General features: G+C 51.0%; 1 protein-coding gene across 2 annotated transcripts in view; it reads left to right on the top strand.

Moving 5' to 3' along the window:
- dve (SATB1_N and homeodomain domain-containing protein dve) overlaps window positions 1-22,164 on the top strand; it is an 84,460-nt gene that overhangs the window by 29,145 nt on the left and 33,151 nt on the right. Inside the window, exons 3-4 of one of the 2 annotated variants that reach the window (XM_065450290.1) lie at window positions 10,426-10,617; window positions 21,880-22,062. In XM_065450290.1, coding sequence (XP_065306362.1) covers window positions 10,426-10,617; window positions 21,880-22,062 — 375 coding nt within the window. The remainder of the gene's footprint in view (window positions 1-10,425; window positions 10,618-21,879; window positions 22,063-22,164) is intronic. The other variant, XM_065450291.1, reaches the window with a different exon arrangement.

The raw sequence follows: 22,164 nt of genomic DNA, 5'->3' as shown, positions 1-22,164 counted from the left end.
AACGCGGAACTATTCCAATCTCCTGACGTCGAATTCGCGCGACCGCCGACGCAAGCATCGGGCAGTTACCCGCAGCGTTCTTTGAACAGCCCAATCAAACGCTGTCGTCGTTCTTAGATCATTTTTGTTTTGTTTTGAAAGCGAATAGCATTGGCTACTTTGTCTAGCTTTTTTTTTTCTTATCTAATTGGCTAACAAGATAGAAGCACGCAGAAGTGGAGACGGTTTCGGTAGGGCCGTTTTAGCCCCTTGAAAGTAGACAACCGGATCAGATCGAGGATTGTGCCAGCATGTGCGGTTGGTCCGCTTCCCCTTGATTAGCTTGCGGCGGCTGGTCGAAATTCGTGGCAGTTTGGAACGGAAGGTTAAAAATGTCGCTAAAAACGGATTCTCAGCGAAGATTAGTTGGTGGTAGAGCGATGTATACGTGGCCGAAAGGGCTCGACAACGTTATACTGCTGCGCAAAAAAAAAAAATAGTATTATACGCACATAAACCTATTCTTGGTAGATCCCGAATCTCGGCCACGGCGGCCGCATTTCGATGGGGGCGAAATGCGAGAACACCCGTGTACTTAGATTTAGGTGCACGTTAAAGATCCCCAGGTGGTCGGAATTTCCGGAGCCCTCCACTACGGCGGGCCTCATAATCAGAAAGTCGTTTTGGCACGTAAAACCCTATAATTTTTTTTCTCCTCGGCACCTCCGAGTCGCCAGTGCCAGGTTGATCGGCGGGCAGCCATCTATTCCGTTCGGAACAGACCAGTCTCCGGGCATTCCGACTTACCAAAAAAAAAAAAAGCAGCTCGGCGGCAAACTAATGCATCGTTAAAGCGTAAACGTCACTTTGACGTGATGAGTTTTAGCGGTTTTGTGACGTCACGTGGCAGATAGGCGAAGTGAGCGCAGCCCCGAAGCTTTTGACCAGTATAGCGTATAGGCCTAATCGTGAAAAAGGTGTAGAATCGGAAATAATTATTTTTCGTTTGTTTGGTCTAATCATGCATAATCGGTGTGTACACGTACGTCATATCAGATGACGCAGTTTTCGTGATGTCGCTTGACAAATAGAAAAATAGACATGAAAATTCGGTCTCCAAGAGGAAGGCAGGGAAGGAGCGGTAATAAGCACACATTGTACACAGCGTTATATCGCTTTAGGGCTCGTCTTTATGCAGTTTGTTTCGCAGTTTTTTTTTTTTCGTAGTGGCTGGCTTCATATCTACATTGACCATTGCTGGTCGATTAGCTATGGCGTTACGCCGCTCTGCACGAGTTCGCGGATTCATTGTCAGCCGCGGCGGCCGCATTCATTCCTCAAAAGCGTTATGGAAAAAGAAAAAAAAAATGCTCTAGTACAACGCATTCATTCATTCATTCATTCATTCATTCATTCATTCATTCATTCATTCATTCATTCATACATTCATCATCAGCCCGTTTACGTCCACTGCAGGACGAAGGCCTCTTCCAGCGATTCTGCAAAAACCTGTGTTTTGAGCTAGCCGATTCGAACTTGCGCCTGCAAGTTTCCTAATTTCATCATCATTTCCTAATTTCATCCCCCCCCCCCCCCAAAAAAAAATAAGAAAAGAGCTCGGGCGTCGTCCTAATACCAGTAACATAAGCATACACGTGGACCTGTATCTGTACGGCAAAAATTAGCCACGCTAAACTCCTGGGGAGTGTGAGGAAAAACGCTTATTTTCCTTCACTATAGGGTAACGTTTTTATCGTTCCCTTTCTAAGATGGCGGCGGTGCGGCTTCACTTTCGGGACATCATTTCCGCTCCAGCAATCTTTTTTGACACCTCCTCGGATAAACAGCGGGGGATAAATTAATCCCGAGTACGTCAATATACGACGTCCCTCATTAGCACGCTGTGCAGTTTCAACTCGATTAAGCACCGCAATTTAAATTTTGGTTTCACGTCTTCGTTCATATTGTAGGACGTAACGAGAATGAGAAGGACTGGCCATATACGGCTCGCGAATGACTGCGGTTCGTCCAATGTGCGCCCCCAGTCCTTCCGTGAAGCCTCGATCCATTCAGTCGGCATTGAGCGGATAAGACGATCAGAACCGGACAGAGACGCCAGCGTATACCGTGCATTGCGGGTGCACGTTGAAGAAACCGAGGTGGTCGAAATTAATCCGAAGTTCCCCAGTACTACGGCGCACCTCATAATCATACCGGGGTTTTGGCACGTAACACCCCAGAACTTCCTTCTTGTTCTTCTTTCCTTATGTTTTTCTTTTTTTCAAGAAGCAGACATTGGAAAAGCCCTTTTTCTGGTGGCTTTGCTATTAACTTATGGGGTTTTACGAGCCAAAACCACTTTCTGATTATGAGGCCCGCCGTACTGGAGGACTCCGGAAATTTCGACCACCTGGGGTTCTTTAACGTGCACCCAAATCTAAGTACACGGGTGTTTTCGCATTTCGCCCCCATCGAAATGCGGCCGCCGTGACCGGGATTCGATCCCGCGACCTCGTGCTCAGCAGCCCAACACAGTAGCCGCTGAGCAACCACGGCGGGTAGCTTTGCTATTCATATTGGCCGAAGCGACCCCCATGGTTCGCAACGCTGTAGGAAATGGAAGGTGACTTGGTATATAGACATTCGTCGATCGATCCCGCGCGCTAATATCGGACGTAGGTGTTGTCGGACGTCTTCTGCGGGTCGAAGTACGGAACCAGCGTGCCGCGACTGGTTCAGGAAAGCCCGATGGCCTCTAATAATATCGATAAGGTCGCTCGCCGCTCGGTCGCCTATTCTGGGAGAAAGGAAACAAACGAGAGGCCGTCTTTGCCGCGTCCGCGCCCGATAAACCTAATCGACGGCGGGCGCGGGTAACCACCGGCTCAATCTTTTCCCGTTGATCACGAGAAAAAGAAGACGAAAAAAAAAACAACAGAAAGCTTGCTGGTAAGTTTAAATAGTATGCATGCGCTACGAAATGTGGGGATGTAATTGGCCGGTGCATCTACATTTTATTCCCTACCTGTTGGACGACGGTGTATTTTTTGCGGGCATTCTTTTATCGTTGTCACCGACATGTCGGATTGAGTTATCGGACGTCCTCGGATGTTCCCTCCTCCGTTGAACGTACGTTCAGCTGGCGGTGCGGGAGATTTTCGGCGGGGGGGCGTAGGAAAATGTATAGGCGAAGGCACAAACAAAATGCAGAGAGAGATAGAGAGAGAGAGAGAGAGAGAGAGAACGCGCAGATCTCCTTGACTTCTATGAAGAAAAAGCCGGCTAAAGCAGGGGCGGCGGCTTTACGGCTCCGAGGAGGACAGTATATACGCGGCGCTCGTGCTACATAGCGCACGACGCATGGATCGTGAGCGGGGACTCTAGCGAGGATCAGCGCTCGTGCAGAGGGGATAAAGGTGGCGCGGCCTCGCACGCTGGAGGGGAAAAAAAAAAAAAGAAAGAACGGGGCCAGGCCTTCGGGCTCGTGCTCCTAATCCCTTTTTCACACAGAAACGCATCGCCGAAGAGGAGAGGTTGCCACCCTCTGTGTCTGTCTCTCTCCATTCGCGAACACGGAGGAGAAGGGAGGAGGAGAAGGAGGAGTAGGAGAAGGAGGAGGAGGAGAAGACTCGCCGCTTGCGCGGCGCTCGCGGAAAGCCAGTCCTTTTGGCGTCCTTTATGGGCTCCGTTGAAAGTCTGTCTGCGGCTCCGTCTCTGTAGGGGGGGGGGGGGGGATGGGAGGGGAGAGGCTTATCTGTCCGTCCGTCTTTTTGTACTCGTGAAAGTGACACCAGATAGCGACACCCAAATACGCTCAGGCTGATAAACTCTGCTGATACTTCACAAAATGCCATTAGCGTTGATTTGGCGAGAAACGGCTGATTAGCGCAGAACGCGAAGGGCAGACTTTTTTCTATGCGAGTTTCGCGGCGAATCGCCAGCGCGTCACAGTGTGACGTCAAACATCTCAAGGTACTTTCTCGTGTTGTTCAATTCGGTTTTAATTATGCTAAGACCGGGGTGCGGGTTCGAGCCCCTGCTGCTGCGGCCGCATTCAATGGGGGCGGAATGTGAGCGCACCCGTGTGCCGTGCATTGGGGGCACGTTGAAGAGCCCCCCTCCACCCCCCCCCCCTTTTCCCGGTGGTCGAAATTAATCCGCAGTCCCCCACTGCGCCGTTATTCATAATCGGACCGCAGTTTTGGCGCGTAAAACAGCAGAATTTAATTAATTCGGTTCAGTTTATTCAGACAATAACAACAACAACAAAACGAGTTATCTGTGGTACCGGCAAGAAAAGGCATCGTATTCGTATTTGCAGTGTGCACTATAGTGCACGCTGTACATACGAATACAAGGCTGCGCAAGTAGTATGTGCAAACAATGTATAGTGTTGTTCGGTTTTGCTGGCTACCGTCAGGAAGTCGATATTTGTCCAGATACCGCGTTCCGTTTAAGCTTTTGACGCTGGGTGTACATATGTATCGTCTTGGAAAATCGGAAAGAAGAATTGGCGCTAGCGGGAATTTTTGAAAACTGATTTAGAAAGCAGTTGTGCGTGTGACTTTATGTCAATGCTAAATACGTAGCGGTAGCGTATAGGCATTGTGGGATTAGTGTAACTGAATTTGGCAGGCAAATGCTTTGGAACTTGAGAAAGTTACCGACACCTGCTAGGTTTCGCGATTTGTTCCATTAGAGTGCGATGTGCATTCCTTATTTACCGGTGAATGATTGACTAGACTCGTGCAGACGCGGTCCAAATCCACGACGTCATGCATGGTGAGCGGGTGCGGCAACTTATGAACCGTCTTTCTTTCTTGCGTCTTTAGCTGGCTTACCAAGTCTCCTTTCGCTGATATATGTATGTTTCTTTTCGATAAGGATCAATCACGCCTGTAGAGTTTGCCTTACGGCTGCTCTGATTATGCACAAGGTCATACACTTGGGGAACTCGTTGTGAGCAGGGGACGGCACCACCGCCACACTGTCGTGACGTGACGACCTGAAGGTGTAATAGTTTGATGCGCTTTATGGTTCTTCATCGCGGTGGCCCTTCGCGAATACGCAATGAGGGATAAGAAATCGGGGTTCGCCTCGGTTGCCATTCTTGTTGTGCTGGTCATTCCGTACGCTGTAGAAGCGCTCCAATGTCGGGTAAATGTTGTGTGGTTCTGAAACTCTTTATCACGCGGATGACAGACGCATCGTTGTGCGGCCTACCGAAGGTCCCGTGTTTACAGCATATAAGCTCCAGCACGTCGGGAAGTTGCGAAAGGCTATACGATGGTTCAGTGTAGACTGGAGCTAACTTCACATTTTGACGTTGCCGTGACGCCGTGTTTATGCGATTCTCCGACACTTTAATGAGGAGGTGTCATAATTTATGCCGGCTAAAAGCCAAAGGCGTAATTAACGGCGTATATGCTGTGTGCGTGATGATACAAGATTTGTTTCTTTTGACGGGCAGCAGCTCTCTACATGGCATGTCAGCGCAGCCTCGTGTTCGAGAGACTGCGGGTGCGTCGTACTGTGTGCGCGAACATTACGAATTAATTATGCAAGGACTGGAAACTGCTGTTTCTCAGTCTTTCTGACACTGAGCCAACTTCTGGGGGAGAACACGTTTTTCTTTGGGGTGCGAATGTTCGAAAATTTCGAATATTGTATTTTAAGTAATCCTAAATTTGATTCGGAAACTAGGTATTCGAAAATTTTCGAATATTCCGTTGGATACTAATATTCAAAGGTAATCGAATATATTGTTGGCTGTGCGGGGGCAGACGTCGTTCTTAGCGTTTGCTGATTGATATGCGTCTGATTTTATGCGGAATTTTGTAATAATTTCGTGCTGTCGGAGAAAGTTCACCTGTAAAGCATGTTTAGCCACTTGACTTCTAAGCCGCACAGAAAAGCCAGCCTTTCAGTAGCAAGAGAACACAGGTTTGCGTACAGCGAGGGCGTGCTTTTTCGCAGCGCCACCCACAATCTGAACTAATGAATAAGTAAATAAATAAATAAATAAATAAATAGTGCTTGACAGCAAATGCCACGAGTGACGACTAGCACAGGGTAAAATACCTCTTGAGTTTACGGGCATTTGGTGTATAATGATGCACAGGCTGGCGAGAACAGACAGCCAGTTACTCAATTTTCCAAGTTAACATGAGCCAAATGCACAATCTTTACGTGTAACGGCTTACTAGTATAATTTTTTACCATTGACAATGTAATTGCGATGCTCAGTCATGTTAAAACAACCAAACTTGTTAGTAAGTGCATGTGCATATATGCATTGTTCGATATTCGATTCGCATTCGAAAAAAAAAAATTATACTCGCAGACCCCTACTTTCTCCACTTTCAAGCGTTTGGAAGTGGCGGTCGGTGCTACGTGAAGTCTTCCGAGTGACGAGTAAGACCTGTGACGGTTCGTGCCCTAAAGCGACGCAACGATTTCCTTCTTTTTTTTCTTTTTTTTTCTTTTGTACCGCTGAATTGACGGGGCTTCTTCGCACCCCGCTTGTAAAGTGGAATTAGCCAGGAATAGAGAGAGTGCGAAGGAGGCGGAGAGGATTACGGAAGACCGCTTTTGGCCTCCTGTTCGGGCGAGCGCTCGATTGATCCGTCGCCCACTAAAGAGAGAAATGAACCAAGCCAAAAGCGACCTATCCTTTCTTTCTCTTATCTGCTTTTGCCCGTTTCTGCGGTCTTTCTTGTCGTTTTCTTTGTTTTGCCTCGCCCCCCCCCCTTTTTCTTTCTTCCCGGCTAGGGAAAGTGCGTCGCCTTATGTGTTCCACGCACCGTTCACTATAGTTTAGCGGCTCTATAGTAGAGGTAAGAAAGGAGGTCAGAAGGAGCAAGAAGGAAGAAGAGAGGTGGGGTGGAGGTGGGAAAGCATGTAACAGGAACCTTGTGGTGTGAGAGCGGCCGGCTATATGGTGTGATCGATCGCTGTCGCGCTTGGTCAATCAGGAAGGGGAGGAGGGGGGGGGGGTATTCGCTAGACGGGACGACGGCAGGGCCGGCAACGAATCAGACGCCACCGACGACGCCAACAACGACCGAGGCGTCTAACTCCCGCGGGGTCTAAGCCGTATCCTCGAGAAAGGAATCTACGCTCCCTCGCCGCTGCAGTTTCTTCGGGATAAAGGGAGACTGGAAAGGAGGAGTGGGGAGGGTTGGGCGAAGAGGGAAGGAAAGGAGAACGAGGAAAAAGAAAGGGCCGAAGGAGCAGTAGCGGGCTTTCTCTGGGGCGGATTCGGGGAGGAGGTGGTGGATTGGCTGGTGCGGGAGAGAAAGGCTCCGGGGGATGAGCCGTGGTGGCGCGCTCTGGCGTCCAGCACCGCTAATGCCGCCGAACGTCGACGCGCCCGTGACCGAGCAAAGCCCGCGGCCCTGGCGTATAGAAGAGGACCAAGCGCGCGCGCCTCTTTGACCAAAGTCGTCGCCCCTAATCCGACGTACGCCCGGGCTTCTGTGCTCTTTCCTTCCCCCGGGGCCCGGACACCTCTGACGCTTTTGTGTGTCGTCTGCTTTTAATCTTTCTTCGTCTGTCCTTCTGCCTTTTGTTTCGGTTCCTTTTTTTCTTTCTTTTTGCGTCATCTGCTATGACCTTCGCGTGTCGTCTACTTGCTTTCGTTGTCTGCCGTCGTCTTTTTCATTCTGCTTTACTTTCTTGGTCGATCCGTCCTTATCAGCCGTTTCTTTATCCTCGGCCTTCCCGAAGAGAGACTTTCCCTAAGCCCGCGCGATTTCGATGTGCTTGTGTAGTTGCTGGCGCCGTACTTCGCGACTTTACCCTTGACGCATTTTGCTTCTTGTTTGCCGCTGTGTGTGCGCTCTTCGTCTCTTATTTTCTTTCTCTCTCTCTTTCTCGACCCCCCTCCCCCCTCGTGTGTTGTACAGGTCCGTCGGGCCTCTTACTTCTTACTCGTTGCGGTTACCTTTTATGCGAAGCATATTACGAGAGCTCAACCCAGCTCCTCAGGCGCGGCGGTGACCATGAAACCACGTGACACCATGACGTCACGACAGAGGAGAAGTGGCTTTGGCTCAACTCTTGCAAGACGGGCTGGGTGGGAATCGAACCAGGGTCTCCGGAGTGTGGGACGGAGACGCTACCACTGAGCCACGAGTACGATGCTTCAAAGCGGTACAAAAGCGCCTCTAGTGAATGCGGTGTTGCCTTAGAAACGAGCTGTTTCTAAGGCGTGCGTCTCTTGCTCAGGCGCACATTTCGTTGCCGCGCCGAACGCTGCTTTGCTCGACGCTCACCGCGTCCAATGCGGGGCGCGTAGTCGCTGCCCTGTAGCCCATTGTCTTACACCCCTTGGCGGGTCGACGGGAACGCTATCGCGTTCCACTCTTGAAGGCGAAGCAGTAATGCCAGAGTTGTTTCTTCGTCTAGCCGAACCAAATATAGCCAAGCAACAGCAGTTCACCAGGCTAAACAGTGGTTCAACAACTAAAATAAAGGCTAGTATGCTTCGCATCCTGGGCTTAACCTTACCTAAGCCACAGCCATTTTTTTTTCTTTTCTTTTTTAGTACGCCTCCGTCATACTTTGAGCTGATCTCGTCATCTCCACTTTCGTGGCAGCATCGGTAATCTTTAGGATAAGAAAGAAGATGCGGGAGGGTAAGAGGAAAAGTGAGGGAGCTTGGACCGCGATCGCGCTTACTCCGGTAAGCGACTGTGCCGGGCCTTTACGCCACGTTGTGTAACAGATATGCGCATTCCGCGCGCTTTCATGTTTTCCTACTTTGCTGGTCACGTTTTCTTTAATTGCGTCCAGAAGTTTCTATAACGACGGTTTGGTCGAATAAAAGTAGCAGTGGCTGGCTCTACGGTTGTTTACCGTAGCCGTTGTACGCCGTGTCGAATGACTTTGTCGATTCAGCTGCTCAAAGTTTCTCATCCTCTGTGTCATAGTTAACCAAACATTTTTCTTTCACACCCGTTTGTGTCGACATGCGGTGCTCCCGTACACGCTGACTGAATTCGAACTGATGATTTCGTGCTATCGGCAGACGGCTCCACTTGTCGAGCGAGCGCGCGGATACTTATGAGACAGTGATTTTTCGAATTTTAGTTGCTAAAATGTCTGAAACAGTTACCTAAAGCTCAGTCTCCTGTAGCGACAGCCATGCACGCAATAGAGAAAGGTTTTGGGGCAGCGACATCACCTGGCTGGTAGAGAGAGAGAGAGAGAGAGAGAGAGAGAGAGAGAGAGAGAGAGAGAGAGAGAGAGAGAGGCAGGGAGGTTGACCAGAGGGGAAGGTCCGGTTTGCTACCCTACGCTGGGGAAAGAGGGGATGGGAAGGTAAAGTGATAACAACGTTGAGATAAAGAAAGAAAGGAGCACAGACATACAATCACAGTTGGTCACGTGGCTGGTAGAGACCCTGACAGCTGTCAATGTGCACATGCAGGACGGTGCGGCAGGGCCGCCGCTAGGCCGGGCACTGACGGTAGCGGTTGAACGGTACCGCTAAATTCTAATCCAGTTTTAGCATAACGTTACCGTTCAACTCACGTGCTTGTCGTCCAGCCCCGTGCGGCACTACGTTTGCGTACGCCACTGTACCTGCGATGGCAAGTTACCTACACTATATAGTGTTGACACTGATCCGTGAAGCATCTTGCCTGTAGTTGCTGTTGTGTGTCACATATCTATAGTCACGGCAACGTTTATTAGCGGTTGCAAAGTTATGCCTAGTGTGCGCTGAAACCTCTATTGGTGCTGGCTGTCACATACTTGCATTTCCCTTGTTCTGCACCTCAATTCTGAGACGGCGCGCGTCAAGGCACCTTCCTTCTAGGCTCACCCTCGTACGCTATCTCTCGCACACACATCGTACGGCGCGCGATGTTATCGCACTTGGACTTTAACATCACGGCGACGGCAACGGGGGCGACGACGGCGAAAATTCTCCTGGAGTGTCGATGTAATTGCTGTCGCAATAGCGATAAGAAAGTATCGTGCACATCTCACAGCCTGAAGCTTTGTAGGAAGCTGGCGATGGAGGCATCGTTTGTGGTATCGCTAAGCGTTACCAGTGGTTGCGACCTGGTAGGTGGACAGCGGCAGTTCGGCCATGTGCGACGGCAGTCGAGGCCGAGCAGTGCCGATCGAGATGCAGCTTAGCAAACTTAATGCTTTATTCACATAACGAACGTCAGAAACAAGTGTCTTTGTGTGGGTGAGAGCGAGATAGATAGATAGATAGATAGATAGATAGATAGATAGATAGATAGATAGATAGATAGATAGATAGATAGATAGATAGATAGATAGATAGATAGATCTGTGAGAGAGAGAGAGAGAGAGCGGAAGAAGTGGATGGCCGCTTATTTTCATACCCGCCAAGGTCCCCGAAATACCGCCAGTTTTGTATACGGGTTAGTCACAATGTCCTCGGAACTATTTTCCTTCCGTTGCAAGGTCGACGATCCGGGCCAGTACTTCCGGAAGCGACTCGGGCCTCGCGGGGAGCAACGATTCCGCCCGTTATTCGCGGAAGTGAGTTCCGTCACCGCGCGGTCTCGGGCATCGACGGGGTGCGACTCGGTGACCTGAATGCAGGACAGGCGCGCCTCGTGTGGGACCGCACCGTGGCTGCTGCTGCTGCTGCAGGTGGGGTTGGTCTCTCCTTGCCTTCTCGAAACGCCTTCGCGACGGAAGCGCTTAGCGTGCCCTTAACCACGGACGTTATCTTCACTGGCTCCGAACTGTGATAACGGCGGGTGGACCGACGAGCAGTTGCGCCTGCGTCGCGAGGGTGACGACGGTAGCGAGACGACGGATAGTACTGACGGCGACGGCGCGAGCTGTGCTCCGGCCGTTCGACGCCAATGTATACGGCATGCCGATTGAAGGCCCAACCAAAGTTTCCGGCGTCACACGACGTAGGCCGACATCGGCCGGCGTTCATGCTTTGCTAGCCGCTTCCGGCGTCGACGCTGCGATCTGGTATTGGCAGGCTTAGGCGTGGAGCGAGCGTCGCCCCCCCCCCCCCCAACACGGACTGCGATAACGCGCGCTGATGAGCTAGTTCGTACGTGACTTGGAAAAGGCAGACAGTGCTATAACAACGAGCCTAAACAGAAGGACGCAAGACGGAGCGCAGTTGTGAGGTCAACAGCGGCTAACAGTTATACAAACGACGTATACCTATGTCGACGTAATGTGGCTTATCATTTACATCATTTATTGTCCCTTAAGGACCCCTTTCAGGGTATAACATAAGGGGGGGGGGGCGAAAGCATCAAGAAACACTATGGTTATTATTATACAACGAACGACGACGGCACTTATTCCACGGCAAAGAAGCGTTGGAACCAGTTCGACCACGGCCGTTCCAGAAGGCAACACTGTGTCCCGCAGCTTCTACTATAGCTTTAGAGGCTACGACGGAATGGCTGCGAAATGTGGGCCGATCCCGAAGGCTGCGAATTTCTAACGCAGCGTTCTCGAAGCCCTAGCTGCCGCGAGAGAAGGATGCTGCGTGTTAGTGTGTGGTCTAGCGTCTGGAGAGCACAGCGCTGTTAGTGCTGGGAGACAGAATTTCGATCCCACCACCAGACGCTTGAATTTTTTTTTTTAATGAAGCGGCCCGACATGAGGCGAGACAGTCTAGCTACCCGTCTCAAAGCGCTTGGGAAGAGCCAAAGGAGGCAATAATAATAATAATAATAATAATAATAATAATAATAATAATAATAATAATAATAGTACCAGCACGTTCGTGTTCTCAAACACTTGTGTTTGCAGCGGTTGAATCGGGTGGTAGTTCCAGGGTTGGGTGATGGTGAGACCGCACGAGTCCCGGAATAACTGATTTTGTCTTCACGCCCAGGCGACAACGAAGGAGGGAATTATATTAATAACGCAGAGGCTCGGGCTCGGAAGCGGATTGTTAGGGGCGTATATATCTAATGCGCGTTTCGGTCATTCCTTTGATAGTAATCCTATTCGGATGAGAGAGCTTGCAGCTCGATCCTTCCCTATATACACCGTGTCACTGTGCGGATATCCCTTTTTTTCCCCTTTTGATTTTGTGAAGGATCGTCGCCTCGCGTGAGCCTATAAGTTATACGACGTCCGCTAGATGAGTTCGCAGTAATAACCGAGTGTCAAAAACGCGCGCCGGACGTGTAGTAACACAAGACGAGGAAGGGTTCGTTAATTCAGTGGCGGTGATCGGATCGGATTATCGCGGTGTTCAGTGCCGCCGTCTTTAGCGAGGACAGGAAGACGGCGGGTGCAGACGCCGGTGCGGATCGTGTATGCGCGGATCTGCAAGCTGCCGCCGTCTCTATCCGGATTAGGCCGGCGTATCGAGGGGCGGCTATCGTGTGTACACCGGGGCGCGTTTTTTTTTCGGGGGGGGGGGGGGGGAGGGGAGGGGAATGAATTAAACGGTGATGCGCTCCGAAACCGGTGCTGGCTCCGGGCCCCTCGCTGTATACTTGTACGGCGCAGGTCGGCGCCGTTCGATGGCTCGAGCCCGATTTGCCCAGCCAGCCGATCGGTTCTGCCTGCTTGCGGGGCTTTCGGTGCGTTCCTTACCGAGATAGTAGTGGAAGCCTTTGAGGAACTTCTCTCCGTGCTTGTAGCCGTGCATAGTTAAATGGGTTCTGGAATTGGCCTTGCGCCTTGTGGACCTCCTAACCATTGCTCCCGCTAAGGCGTTCGGTACTCGGGTACATAGTCGGCGAAATAATAATAATAATATGCGCATACAACGCACATTTTGGAATGTATGTGAAGCGAAGCTTTCCTGAACCTAGATTCGATTCCTGCATCGCACACGTAATTCAATTTATGTTTCCTCCTTTTTTAAAACGTAGATATATATATATATATATATATATATATATATATATATATATATATATATATATGAGCACACTTTTTGTTTCAAACCCCATTCCTCATGCACAGCATTCCGGTGCGCTCTACCCGTTCGATCACGGACTTTCGTATACTGACCCGAGTTGTGAGGCGTTCGGCAGAACGGCAGCAGCACCCAGCCAGCAGCCACGGTCTGAAAATTCCGGAAGGGTTTCGGAAAGAAAACTTCGCTTTTAATAGCAAGTGATTTGCGGTGAAGGGTTGTAATAGCACGCGCGACGTGAAGCCTACGATGAAGCGGCATGCTGCTCAAGCAGTTTCCTGGCGGCTTTTTTTTTACGACGCGAAATGACTCGAAACAACGCTTACCTCTTCGCATGGAAACTGGCCTGTCACGTGATCCCGAATCACTCCATCCCGCGAACAGATTGCCACTTATATCACTACATCGGTTGGCTGTATAACACGGGGTTCGCGTTATTTGGTACGTGCGCGTTCGCACTATAGGGAGCTTGCGTGCAAGCACTAGTTCCAGGGTGGCGAAAACTGAAATATTTTAGCCTCCAATCGCCGCCACATTTGGCTGGCCGCCATCTTTTTTTTACCCCTGCCGAATTGGATGGAAGTCGTGGCACATTGCAACCTCTTTTTGTTATGCGCCGACGTGTGCCGGCGTTGGCATCCGATTGATATACAATATGCACAAAGACTGACATCAAATGACCCATCGAGCGAAAAAGCCGTTGTTATTAGCAGCGAAACGGCGCCTACATTCTCATTGACTGCGGTGCCACGGTACGAGCGCGCCTCGGCGGAGCAGAGCGGGCGAATACGAACACCTGCTGTCTCGATAGCGCGCCAGGTGTTGCGTGAGGGGAGAGGGCATCGCCGCGACGCCACGTCACTCTCGCTCTCGGAAGCCGGAGCGCGGTCTGTATCTCTCTCTCTCTCACGTCCACTGGGCTCAGCTGCTGCGCGTAAAGCCCCTTAAACTTCGTCAAGTTGTGCCACTCTCCTCCTCCGCCTTCACTACTCCTCGTTTCTCCTCTCTTTCGCGCTCCCTCCTCGACCGTGGCGCCACCTACAATGCTCGAGCGTAGCAACGGCACCAACACGCTCTCCTCGCCACTCCGTAGACGCTTCTCGAACAAAAATGACGCTGATACATGGCGCGAGGGCCCACGTGATGCTATTAGGCCAACAGCGACGCGGCGTCGGCCAGAGCGCGCGAGGAGGAGGCGGCATTCTTCAAAGCGTGCCGCTTCTTTACGAAGTTTAAGGGGCTTTAGGTGCGCGTGCCTGCCGACCTTGGTGGCCGCTGCTGCTTCCTCAGTCTCTCTTCGCGCAGGACGTCGGTGGCATGCGGCGTCGGCACCGCAGGCTGCTGCTGCTGCTGCTTGCTGGTTCGGGCAGAACGTGCTGCTATGGTGCATTACTTGCGACGCAAAACTCTAACGATCGCTCATCGGCGTTCAATTGGACATCAGATATTTTGTAGAATAGGTACGCCAATCGGAGTCTCAAAGAAATAGCGTCGGAGCCACTGCGCACGCGCGAGACGCGAACAGTGTTTGCGTTTTGCATCGGGCACGCTATTTCGCTGATTTAACGGGAGCCCCGGGAGCTGCCCCACAAGCTTTGCGTCAGCAAACATGGCGAAACCCATCGAAGCGACGGCTCCGACTTATAGCAGCAAAGTGGGCTTCATTTGCGGTAACGCGTGAAGTCCGTAAGTTAGGAGAAGTGACTGTGGTTATCGCTTTCTCTCAACTAACGTGTGTAATGAAGATTGATTTATTAGGCACCGCTGATTCCTAATTCGATTGTCGATTTCGTGGCTCGTAGGCCTAACACGGCTTAACGTGACTGGTGAAGGCACGTAAAGTTGGTTAGTCAAAAACTAAGCGAAACAAATTGCTTGCTGCTAATAGAATAACCTCTGAATTAATTGTAGTTAGACGCGAAAAAAGGAAAGTCAAAAATGCTCTTATCATGAAACGGTATATTTTATTTTAATAGTTGTATTAACTTTGACGCCGTAGTGGCGCTCGAAGCGCATGGCGCTATTTGCAAGCCCAAAGCCAAAGCAAAGCCCTATTCTAAATCTCGTCACTCCTGCGTGCCCCAACGCTACAACACCCTCAAAGCTCTTTGGGGCCCCTCATAAAAAAATTCGATTAATGCTTTCGCATTCACAACTCATAATAATGGTTTAGGTGTCTTCGGATCGGTTTTCTTCCACTGCTGTGTTTTCTTTCTGAGAGGCTCTACATTTTTTTGGTGTCATCCAGCTATACTGTCGCGTGGATGGCAATATTCCCTTACGTTGTGCGTGGTCCCGTGCTCGAACCCGCGCAAGCCGAAGCACCGCGTAGTTTTGTAACGCGGCCTTGGCCAGCTTTGGCTCGGGTTCAAATGAGCGACGAAACAACTGCGTATGTTCGATTGCGTATGTATGTTGACGTCCGAAAACAACAGTAATTGGAGTTGCTATGGGAGTTGCCGCCTCATTAACATTGCGCTCTCGCCTGTCTTTTAACGTTCGTCCTGTAAGGCTCGGTACGCGGGCGTCGTTATATAGATCATGTACCCATTATATCGAAATGCGGCAGCCGCGGTGACCGGTGGTCGTGATCGTAATCTCGTTCGTACTCAGGAGCCCAGCGTCAACGTGACAAAGTCTAGGCGAGTCGACTAATGAATCCTATCAGATCTGGTAGAAGCTGGTTCAGTGGAGTCACGCTAGATTCGACGCGTAGTTGCAGCCCTCATGTCGGCAACACCGGGGAGACGTCGCTCGAAATCGTCGCTCGCGTGGAGTACGACTTGTAGGCGACGAGCGAACGCGACAGCCATGTCCATCGCATCGCTTGTCGCTGTCGAGCGCAAGATCGCTTCCATGGGGTTTATACATTAGTTGCATTGTGCTGTGCGACTATATGAGTGCACTTTTCGTGTAGCGTCGAATATATCCTTTCGTAATGTGAAGTCGCCTGTCTTGCTTACCCCCAGGGCTAGATCTTGTACTACAGTTTGTATGTCTTGCTGTTTCTGTCACCTGCCAGTGGCGTGGCGCCTTATCCCCGTCAAGCCGTTTTGTACACCTTTTTTAACCAAAGTGGCCGCCAACGTCTTGTAGACGTCGGAAAATAAATAAGCTGTGGTATGATAGGATATATACGGGGCACCTCCTAGCGCTCCGGAATGATGGAACATCTCGTCGCTATAGCTAGGAACGCCGAATCGCTCACCGAGGAGAACCTCTCCGGTGCCTACTACATTTTCTTCCCCCTTGATTCGCTAAGCGACGTCCCGTCGACGCTCTATTTGGGCGCGCATAAAAAAAAATTGAAAAAAACGGGGATTATGAAAGAAACGAGGCAGCACGCGTTCCTCCTGCGACGGATAAAGAACTTTAAGAGGGCGAGCCGTAAAGGAGGGTTGAAGGGATAAAATAGAATCGGGTAAGGCGGGGGAGGGAAAGGAGGCGCGGAGCCAAAGCGCGATCTCGCCCCCTTTTTAATCCGCGAGACGAAATTTCCGAGAGCGCCTTCGCTCCTCTCCTGGCGCCCGGGCTTTGGGATTAGGCGCTGCCGGGAGCCGGATTAAGTCGGCACCGAGCTGCGCCGCCTGGCTTTGTTTCTCTCTCTCTTTTATTTCTGGCACGGCCGCCGCGCGGCGCCACTCTCGCACTGGTGCGAGCGCGCGCACGCGCGCAGCTCGTGCTCTGGAGATATTCGTATGCTGACGCACGACTTCGCCGTCTTCGTGCGGAAAAAAGCTTTCTTTCTTTCCCTTCTGTTGTTTATGCGTCGGAGGCGCGCCTACGCCTTTGCGCGTTCTTCTTGGTCGCTCCACTGTGCGTCGCCGCGACCTCCTTCGTTTAACTTTCGTTTCTCGCCGGCCCCACGATCACTTCTCTTGGTTTTATCTTTCTTCTGCTGCTTGTTATCCAACGTGCTCTTCTGCCGGTACTATGGTTTTACTCTTCTTTCCCCCTTTCTTTTCTCTAATCTCCGCTGCTGCTTATACCGTTTTTGATTCGGACGTGGGGCTTTGTCTTACGGCGGTAATTTTCGCCGTCTCCGCGATTTCTTTCGCGTCTTCTCAAACGACGGAGCGAGCTGTGGAAGGAAGAGAGAGAGAAAGGGGGAAATACCAAAAGCGCGTTCTTATTGTACTGACACGAAACGCAGGGCGCGCGGAGGCGCTAAGCGCCGCCCGGATTAGCGCCGCCGCTAATCGATGCGGCGCCGATCGAACGCTGCACCGTTGCACGGCCATCGTTGCGTTTCTTTGGCTGCGTCTGCGCGCCTTTCTTTTCGAGAGTGCCCCCCCCCCCCCCACTCTCCTCCCCGGGCGCGCTTTTCGGATCTGCCGGCTCAGCCATTCGTTCTTGTCTTCTTCTCGAACTTTCGGTGCCACCCAAAGTCTTGGTTCTTCCAGAGGACGAGCAGCGCTTAGTTTTGCTGGGGTATCCTTTTAGAGTAGCTGTGAACGTCCGGGACCTCTGCGCGAACGTCCGGGACCTGCGAAGCTAAAAAAGAAAAATCATACTGGCAAGCCACAGGGTCCCCTAAGTAATGAAACCCGAAAGCTTCGTCACGGCCAGTTTCGGTGTCGTTTTTCCAAGTGGTTACTGTGTCATGTCATGTCATGACGCAGAAAGTAGTCGCGCGGGAGCAGGACATTGCGACGTTTCGACACACCCTCTCTGGCTTGCTCGTCTGCTATGCTGCTGCAGCAGCATAGCGGACGACTTTACAAGGCGACGCTCACAAACAGACGACCCTCACAAGTTGCAGTATAAATGGCGACCGAGCGAGCAAGAGACAGTGCCAAAAGATCACGACGTCCTGCTTACCACATGAGTATACCTTCTGCGTCATGACGTCACCACAGTAACATTTTTGGATACGAAGCCTAAACGTGGCGTAGGAAAGCTATTCCGTTAAATATAGGGCACTCTAAGAGTAGTTTTTAATAGAGTATTGATGTCTAAGACCTTCACCTAACGAAAAAAAATGAATAATAAGAAATATCCAGGTATCGCTTTCTTTCGCTCTTTCAGCCGCTTTCGTGGTCGGACTCTCACCGCCTGTACATAAAGGCGCTGGCGCAAATAAAGCGTGCGTTCGCACAATTAATCGACTTAATTTACGAAAGAAAATTTATTAATCTGTATGCACTAGCGCAACAGTTGTACGTATCTATACAGCTGCGTACAATGACTTGCAGCGTATTGTGCATGCAATGCAATACACTAGATATAAACGACGCAGAAGGAACAAATCGGCCGCTAAATTGTATTGTTTGCTGAACACTGACGACTGCTAGTTCAAAACCGAGTGGCGGAGCGCATTCTACTAGAGCTCACTCTGCCAGCATGACTTGGCGTATTCTGGGTCATCCGTCATGATAGAACACTCCCAGGCCTCGAGCGTGGGGTCTTGCCGGAGAATCGTCCTTGGCGGAGGGGAGGGGGGGCGGGGCGAGATGGATGGAGTACTTCCAAAGTATGTGGAGGCCACATGGCCTCCACGCTAGCTCTTTTTACGGGGTCCCAACTACTGTATTTACGTCTCCAATAAAGTTTACGTCTCTCTCTCTCTCTATTAGAGCTTTTGAGGCGCATGTGCTGTATACATGTGTACTGTCGCTACAGGTGGGCTGGTTAACGGCTCTGCCACTCTGTAGAATTACACAATGAAACAACAAATGCTTCTTAATTCCCTCACTGCAGACAACTATGCACCGTCAAGTGGACCGTTTCTTTAATAACGCGAATAGTTTTCTCGGAAGTATGCGGACATTCGGTCCCATTGGCAATCATCGTTGATTGGTTTCTGCAGAATCTTTTTGTTTGTCGTATTTGTTGTGCGGGCCGTCGCTTTTTCATTTTTCCCCCCTGTTTCTTGCTCTACGTTCGGCGCTCCGCGAGCGGAGCTTGAACGCGAGTGGTGCCAATTAAGTCATTTGGCAACCATACGCAACACTCCTCGCTTAAACTGGGAAAGTATGGGCCGAACTCTCCGCCTTCTAAGGTTCCTTCTTTTAATGAGAAGTGTAAGCATCTGTGTGTGCTTCGTAGAAGAAAAAAAAGAACATGCGCTCACTTTAAATATTTATAAAGAAGAAAGCACCACATTCCTTATGCGCTGTGAGGCATAGCTATTTACATGCAGTGTGTAGTCAACATGGGACACGCGAACGTGCGGCTTATGCTTCGAGTCGGTAGAGGGGCGCCTTGTTGCGGTGCAAAGCTAGGGAAAGCTAGGGAAACGATGGAGCGTTTTCTTAGAATGTGAAGACATCTGCCCCGCGGTCGATTTAGGCACCATTGGCCTCCTGAAGCCCTTGGGTTCGGCGAGAGCAGGGGGAAAGTAAACATGTCCGCAATAGAGATTAGTAACAGGCGATGAGAAGATTGGTGGAAGAAAAGTAAGGAAGCGACGAAAAACGGAGACGTACAAAAGCAAAGTTCTCAATAGGGGGTAAGAAAGTTTGGTTGTTGGAGTTCATAGCGTTTTCTTTGTTTTGTTCTTTTCTTTTTAACGATGATAGGACATTAGACAGTATAATAGCAAGAGCTTGGTGGCGCAACCCATCGCCCCGTTCCAAAGGGGACGCTCATAACATCCATCCATCCATCCGGAAAACTTATCGAACTGTTGCACGTGAGTTTAAACAGTATGTACTGTAGTGTGGTGGCGCATGACACCGCCCCGTTTCAAGTGGCAATTCACTCATAGTAATCATCATCATCATGGTGCTGCCGGAATCGGTGTCGACGTTCGGCACGTAGGCTGAAGCCAGAATCCAAAATTTGGGCACTTTTGCGTGTCCCACTATTGTAGTGGACCTTTGTATACAGGGGACTACGCTTTCACGTGGACGAAGAGCAGCACAAAGAAGGAGCGGACAGCGATGTTTGTTGGCGTTGCTGTAAAAGACACCGAGGTTTTACGCCTCTCCATTGTTGGTGTGAGCGCCGAAGTTTATCGGAATGCGCCGTCTGCGACGTCTTGGAACCGTTCAAAAGCTGGTGGTGACAGTGGCCGCCGATCGACCGGCGGGCACCTGTGACTGTAACTTTGTATGACGCTCGATCGCTTCCCAACTGGCCGCATAAAGCTGCACTTTGTTTCGCTTTCGAATTTGTCACGTTGCGTCTCTTTATGGCTGTTGACCAGTCAGTCGCAGTTAGGGGCGGGGAAGGGGGAGGGGGGAAGCATTAGTGTGCTCAGCTTTGTTCATGCTAGATTCTTTTTTTTTTCGTTGAATAGTATCGGAACTGAGGGTTTTTCGACTACTCATTTGTTGACTTACGTTGCGGAGCCGCGTTGACTTATTGCTGCCAGCTCGCATTGTGCTCCTGTTTTCCCATTCTTACCACGACGCCTGCTCCCGCTGAGACCTCGTCGCGGATTATCCGCGTCTTCGGCGGGAGCTCCGGCCGGCACTCGAGAAAGAAAGCCCCAGATCCCGCGGATTGATGCACCAGCTACTGTAGATCTTTCTTTCTTTCTTTCTTTCTTTCTTTCTTTCTTTCTTTCTTTCTTTCTTTCTTTCTTTCTTTCTTTCTTTCTTTCTTTCCACCGCCCTCTTCACGGCTACTGCAGCCTACTCGCGATCCCTGTCGACAACGCACGAGCGACCGCCACGCGGCAAAGCCCGGGCCCACGCTGCACACCGGCGCGTTCGGTTTCCCCAAACCCCCCACGCCTTCGACGGTTCCCTTATCCCGGACCCGATGATCCCTCTGGGACGGACAAGGACGTCGCCGGAATGTCCCCATTCCTCTCATTATCTTTTTCTTTTCTCTCGTTTTGTTTCCTTCTTTTCCTCCAGCCGATATGTCCTTTCTCTCTCTTGCTTGCTGTTCTTTTCGAGATCAGCCGGTGAGGTACCCTCGTCTTATTTTCGCTCGCTTACCGTCATCTACACGTTCTTCATCCTTTCGCACTTTGTTATCCTCTGTGCTCTCTCGGGCCGCCTGGCTGACGCGTCCCTCTTCACCTCTCATTCGATCATCCCACTCCCTCCCTCCGTTGGCAGCATCTTCTCCGGGCCATTCTTTCTCCCCTATATTATTATTATTATTATCTCGGACGCGCTGTGCTGTTCTTGCTTCTCTTCCGTTATCGCCTGTCCGCTTATTCACTGCATGGTGCACACCCTCTCGTCTTCTCGATCACATGTTCTCAGTCCTCCTCACCTTTATTCGCGGTTCTTGCCGAATCGTTATCTTTCTGTTCTCGCCGTTTTGGCCAAATGCTCGTTTCGTCTCCCTGGCTGACTGGTTTGCACTGTCTCCCCTTTCCGTGCGTCTATGTCTCTCTCTCTCTCTCTCTCTGCTGGCTTTTCGCTAGCCGTCAGTCCGGAATCGAGGTCATCGTGGGCGACAGTTTGTTTCTCCCGCACTCTTTGTGGCGTTCAGGTCGGTAACACCGTCCCTCCGTCCTGTTCATTCACTTTTCTTCATCTTGAGATGAACTTGGCAGCTGTCGGCGGCGATGCAGGCAGTGCGCTGTAGCTATTTTTTCTCTGCCCACTTCTCTGCGCTCCTCGTCGGTACGCGGACTCCTGAGAGCGTGACGTCACGACGGTGGCGCCACCGTCGCATGTTGAAACTGACACAGCAGGTTTCGAGGGACGCCGTAGTCGAAGGCTCCCGATTGATTGATTGATTGATTGATTGATTGATTGATTGATTGATTGATTGATTGATTGATTAACGTGCATCCCGAAGCACACGCTACACGCGTGCGTTGCTTGCGTTCCGTCCTCGTCGGAGTGTGGCTGCCGCGACCGAGAGTCCAACCCGCGACCTCGTGCTCAGCAGTGGAACGTCATGCATGGCTACTGAGACACACCGACCAAATAAATAAATAAATAAATAAATAAATAAATAAATAAATAAAAAGACAGCGTGGCTGTTCCGCCGGTCTATACAGTGGCTGCTGCGCCTGTGCGTATTTCGTGCGCGCCGCGCTCAGTGTTTCTCACCAGTGCAACCGTGCCGTCCCCTCTCTCGTTCAGGCAAGACCCTGCCGGTGCACTGCGTGGTGGAGCGGGTGCCGAGCCCGCAGACGGACAGCCAGCAGCCGTCCGTCGAGGTGGACAGCTACGCGATCGTGCCCAGCGCCGCCCTGTTCGCCGACCTGGTGCGCACCGCGCTCACCAAGCTCGGCTACTCGCCGTCGGAGGCCATCTGCGCCAAAGGTGCGTCGCCCTTCTCTCTGCGCGCGTCTATCCTTTAACGCGACAGCGTTAAGGAGCTCGTGTCGCAGAAAAGCCGGTGTCGTCGGTGTCGGCGTCCGCGGC

Source organism: Dermacentor albipictus, chromosome 3, assembly GCF_038994185.2.
Source record: "Dermacentor albipictus isolate Rhodes 1998 colony chromosome 3, USDA_Dalb.pri_finalv2, whole genome shotgun sequence".
NCBI classification, from domain to species: Eukaryota; Metazoa; Arthropoda; class Arachnida; order Ixodida; family Ixodidae; genus Dermacentor; species Dermacentor albipictus.
This window is presented reverse-complemented; position numbering and strand designations above follow the sequence as displayed.